Below are 5,152 nucleotides of genomic sequence, written 5' to 3'. Positions count from 1 at the left end.
ACATTTTTTTTTTTGAAATGGAGATGAAAATCGCCGAGAAAATTTTAGATTGAGGATGAAAACTTTTTCGCCCATAATTTTTTTTTTCGAAAATTATTATAGGTATATTAATTAATTTAGTGCTTCAAATAGAACTATTGCTGTAATAACAATTCTAATGCTTGATGTTTAAAATGTATTTCAAATGAAAATTATGTAATATCCACAATACTTGTTTTATATTTAAAAGTATAATACATATTTTATTTAAAATTTAATAACTTAACATTTTTTTTGTGTCTAATCATGAAGAGAAATAAAGCAAACACTATCTTATATACGAGCGAATGATTTGCTGAATATCAGAGTTACTCTTGGCACCATATCTAGTCATCCAATCTGCAGCTCTATTTGCTTCTCGAGACACCCACTCAACGTGAACAAGCCAAAATCAAAGACGAGATAAAAGCTTCTGAATTTTGTGAACCAAATCTGTTACTTCAGATAAATATCCACTTGTAAGCTCATGCATGATGAGCAGAATGTCAAAACAATCCGTTTTACATATAATAATTTAACATTTACTTAAATTATAACGTGTTATGATACAAGATAATTAAAAAATATTACATTTATTTTATTTTAATTAATTAAAATTAATAAAAAATGCCCCGTAGTAATGTTACTAAAGTTACAACATTTTTTCACTTTAAAAAAATTGTTTATTTGTAATACCAAAAAAAAAATGTTTGTATACACTACTGCTTCTTCACCTTCAAGGTCATAATGCAACAGCATCTATCATGTGTAAGTTACCTGCATAAAAAGATTAAAAAGTTTAAGCAAAAAGTCAAGTCGGAAAACATATGAATGCCAATCATAGAAGTGGAGAACCATGGAATGACCTTATAGCAAAGGAAAAAAAAAAAATCCCAACACACACAGAAGGATAAAAGTGAAACAATTAATTCATTATGAATGGAAACTAATCTAACAAGCATCCCCATGACCCTAGATAATCCATTTCTTCGGTGCAGAAATTATCAACTACACGACTACACACTAATAGCTGTTTTTTTATATATATTTAATTCATTCTTAAGATAAATTTCAGTTTATTATTCAGATATAGGCTTATAGACATACCTGTACAGCTAGATGTTACTCTTCATAGAGGAGACATTATTTTATTGTATGTTGTCTTCTCCTTCAACATTGTTATGGTCATCAATTTTATGAGAAGCTTGATCTGTTTGAATAGTACAACCAAATAACTGAAATGAAGTAGCTCCAGATTTGGTTGAGTTGCTGTTAGGGGTCTCATCAATGGGAGTCAAACTAGACTTGCTATGTGGTGATAAGTTTTTAGGCTTATGAGTGTCAATGTTAAGTTTTGGCAACATAACATTTAACTTTGGTACAATATTATTCTCAAAGGAACTATCAATAGACAGAGAAGGATCAATCGGAAAGAGGGGATAAGTAGCTGCAGAAAATAGAGGATGCCTGACTCCCTGCATGCTAGCAGAAAAAAAAGTATCATAATTACTCAACAATGTTTGATTCAGCACTCCCATTGTGGAATCAGGAATAGAAAATCTTGTAATGGAAGAGGAGGATTCTCCCATTTCATTAGTTCTGAACCTCTTTGTTGGGGGAAATAGTTGAGGAAGTAAAAGTGTCTCAGAAAGAAGTTCCACCTGCCATGGACTGACAGGATTTACATTCTTCAAGATTTCGGATTCATCCCATGTAATCTACAGATAAGGAAAAAAAAAAGCCAAACATTAGCTGCAATAAAAAATAAAAAAATATTATGACCAAATTTAACCAAATCAATCAGTAAAAATCCATCTTTCTTATTATGAAAATTCAGCTAAAGTCGATTTCAGGTGAAAACAAGAACACACCACAAGAAACCAATAGATTCTTTCTTTAAATTTTTCTTTATTTATTTCTTTCACTCCTTTCTTTTTCTTTTTCCTTTCTTGCCATTTCTTAGTCAAAGTCCATATCACTATACATAAACACACAAATCAAAATTCACAAAGCGGGCAAATTTTATACCTGAAGCATGCGCCAAGGAGAACCACTCCATGGTTGATCTATACCGGGAACAGTAACACCAGAAACAGTCCCCTGAAACCAATCCATCCGTGACGAATCATAGTTCTCTCTGCCCATTTTCACTCTCATCCCAACTCTCCAAGGAATACCATTAATCATCACGTCCACGTCCTCTGCCTTCACCACAAACTCTCCCCAACCCACGCTTGGATAGTAAACAACTTCGAACGGCTTGTTTTGAGCTGCCAGCTCCATCGCCTCTGCCACCGATGTCGAAGTCACTCTCCCCTTCCCGTTTCTTGCAAATCCCTCCGTCATCACCTCTTCTTTTTCTTCCTCTTCTTTTTCTCCTTCGCTCTCGTCCATAGCTGCAAACCAATCCAATCCACCATCTGCGATATCGTCGTCCAGCGACATATTGCGGCGGAGCCCGACGAACATCCTCCCATCGGAGTCCTTCATGAAAACCACAGTATCGCCGGAGATAATCTTCTTACTGTTAACGAACTTGCTCCAGCCAGATGTGAAGAGGTGCCGTCTCGGAGTCCCGCGGTAGATGTGGCGAAACTCCCATACGGCGCCGTGTAGGTCGGTTATTCTAAGGTTCTGCACCGGCGGGTCCTCTTCAAAGTTCAACGGCGGGAAGACCAAGTCCGCACAGGATCTCGGCACCGAAAACCCTCCGCCATTATTCGCATCGGACCGCGTGAGAATCTTGGCGTACGACGCAACCTCTTCATCGTCGCCATTGCCGTTGCCGCTGTTGCCTTCGGCGGCGACGGCAGGTGGAAGAAAATCTTGAGCGGATCCATCGGTGACAGGAAGAAGAAGAATCTTGAGGAAGACCTCGTCGGTGTTAGGGTCTGCGAAGTAGTTGACGGCGGCGACACGGCAAGGGATGACCGGCCTGGAGTAAACCAGAGGTGAAAGGTTTCGCGGTTGCGAAGCAGCTTGATCGATGTGTCCCTGTGGAAAGTAGTAAACCCTAGAGTTCACTACTGGTGCCTTCGCAGAGATTCCAGCACATGCGCGCCAGAATTTGGCGGGAATTGGTGTTGGCCTCGGCGGCAATGATGAGGACGGAGCACTACGGCGAGGCATGGCTGATGAGGACGGAGCACTACGGCAATGAGAGAGTGATTAGTATGTGTGGATATTTTTTTTGTAACTGAAAACAAAACAAGTGTGGGGATTTTAAATCAAACCATGCAGTCTTTTATATAGCTACCCTTAGTCAATTGAATCAAACAAGTGATTAGTGTAAGATTAGTTAGAAAACCCTCACAAAATCAAATTAAATTGAATTTTGAAATTTAAGTTTTCTGTTCTATCTTATCTTTGAATGGGAATATCTATGGTCATCACTGTTAACTGATCATTAATTAGTTCTATACTTCTATCATTTTCATTTGTGTATATAATAATTGTATGTGTGTTTTTACGTTTTAAGTTAGTAATAAAAACGCTTTTATTTGTATCCCTGATGACATGGCTTAGTTCGTTTGGAAAGACAAGTTTTCATGCAGTTCAATTTTTAAAGCAAGTTGATGATATATTGATTTTAATTAATTGCATTCATTTCAACCTTAATACTACTATGTTACTACCTTCTTGACTTCCCATAAAATTACTCATTCTACAATTAGTATTTTTACTTTCAATATATACGTAGGAATTGAAAATTAAAATAAATTTAATTAGATAAATAATGGTTGTTTAGGGTAGCATGGTTGTTAAACAAACAAAGGATAGTAACACTAATACTATAACAACCATCCTTAACATGGTTACGGAAATCTCTCTACTAAATCAAATCTTATATTTTAATAACAGATTACAACTAAAAATAAGACAAGGTTTCATCCAAAAAAAAGAGATAAGACAAGATGATATTTTAAATTTTAACATATTATCTTCTTTTATTTATAAATCTGTTCCATCTATCGAAAATATGGGCAAAGAAAATTATCTGTTTTAATTTGTGGTTTAACTTCTTTTGTTTTTATTTTTTTATAATATTTTTGTACGGATATATGATGGGATTAAAAGTGCAAGTTCAAATTAATCCAAGACATGAAAAATTAACTAAGTCAAAATTCAAAAATTTTTTTGTAACCAATTACAGCTAATGGTAAGACAGGATGACAATTTAAATTTTAACATGTTATCTTCTTCTATGTATAAATCTTTTTTTTGACCAATTTGGTTCTGAATTTTTTTTTTTTGGTCGATATTTGGTTCTGAATTTAAAAAATTGTATTGCTTAATAAAAAGGCTTACAAGAGAAACCCAAGGCGGCCCAGTAGAGACAATGGTTTTTCTGGTAGCCCAATGTGAAGTAGCTTTAAAGGTACAAAGGAAAAAAATAACTGATAATTCTTTTCTCATCTTTACTATAATAAATAATTATCTTAATAAAAATACGTTAATTTGAAAGAAAATTAACGATTAATAAGAAAATGAATTATTCTGAACAGATCAGTATTTTAGTAGTAAGATTGAAGGAACTTGACAACTTGTAATTCAAGCATTGCAAACAGATCCCTAATTAATTAATATTGTTAACAGATCAAATCAAAGAAAAAAACAAGAGGCAATAAGAGACCAAATATAAGAGTTAACTTGCTGTAAATGACCCGCTATACAAGTTGACTGTACTACTGTTACCTCATCACAAAAGCACATAGTATGACCAAAATTAATTAATTAATATTATCTGTTATTTATTGTATATCATCTATTTTATCTAGTATTTATTATCTATTATATATAATTAAAGAGTTTAATTAATATGTATACTAAAAATATACGTCAAAATTATTATAATAGAAGTTTTTAAACATTTTATTTATGTAAATATATTAAAAACTTAAATTATGTTTTTTTATTTTTTAATAATAATTTTAACATTTATTCTTATAATACATGTTAGCAAAATTTATAATTAAAAAATATTTTTTTATTTAATTATGAAGCTGAAGTGACACATTCTTAACTATATTTTTTATTTATTTAATTTAATTTATTAATGTCAATTAATTACGATGATATATTCAGAATCAGAACTCCTTTTAAAAAACAGCAGAAGCTACTTTTTTTTTTAATT

The 5,152-nt window shown here is 33.1% G+C and overlaps 1 protein-coding gene across 1 annotated transcript; it reads right to left on the bottom strand.

Moving 5' to 3' along the window:
• Positions 1-1,166: 1,166 nt before the first annotated feature.
• On the bottom strand, positions 1,167-3,147 carry LOC130945431 (auxin response factor 17-like). The gene is made up of 2 exons (XM_057874149.1): positions 2,047-3,147; positions 1,167-1,736 (listed from the first exon to the last, which is right to left on the bottom strand). The coding sequence occupies exons 1-2, from the start codon at positions 3,145-3,147 to the stop codon at positions 1,167-1,169; spliced, it is 1,671 nt and encodes a 556-aa protein (XP_057730132.1).
• Between the last annotated feature and the right edge of the window lie 2,005 nt (positions 3,148-5,152).

This window comes from Arachis stenosperma, chromosome 8 (assembly GCF_014773155.1).
Source record: "Arachis stenosperma cultivar V10309 chromosome 8, arast.V10309.gnm1.PFL2, whole genome shotgun sequence".
NCBI classification, from domain to species: domain Eukaryota; kingdom Viridiplantae; phylum Streptophyta; class Magnoliopsida; order Fabales; family Fabaceae; genus Arachis; species Arachis stenosperma.
The sequence above is the reverse complement of the archived record's forward strand: the minus strand, read 5'-3'. Positions and strand labels throughout refer to the sequence as shown.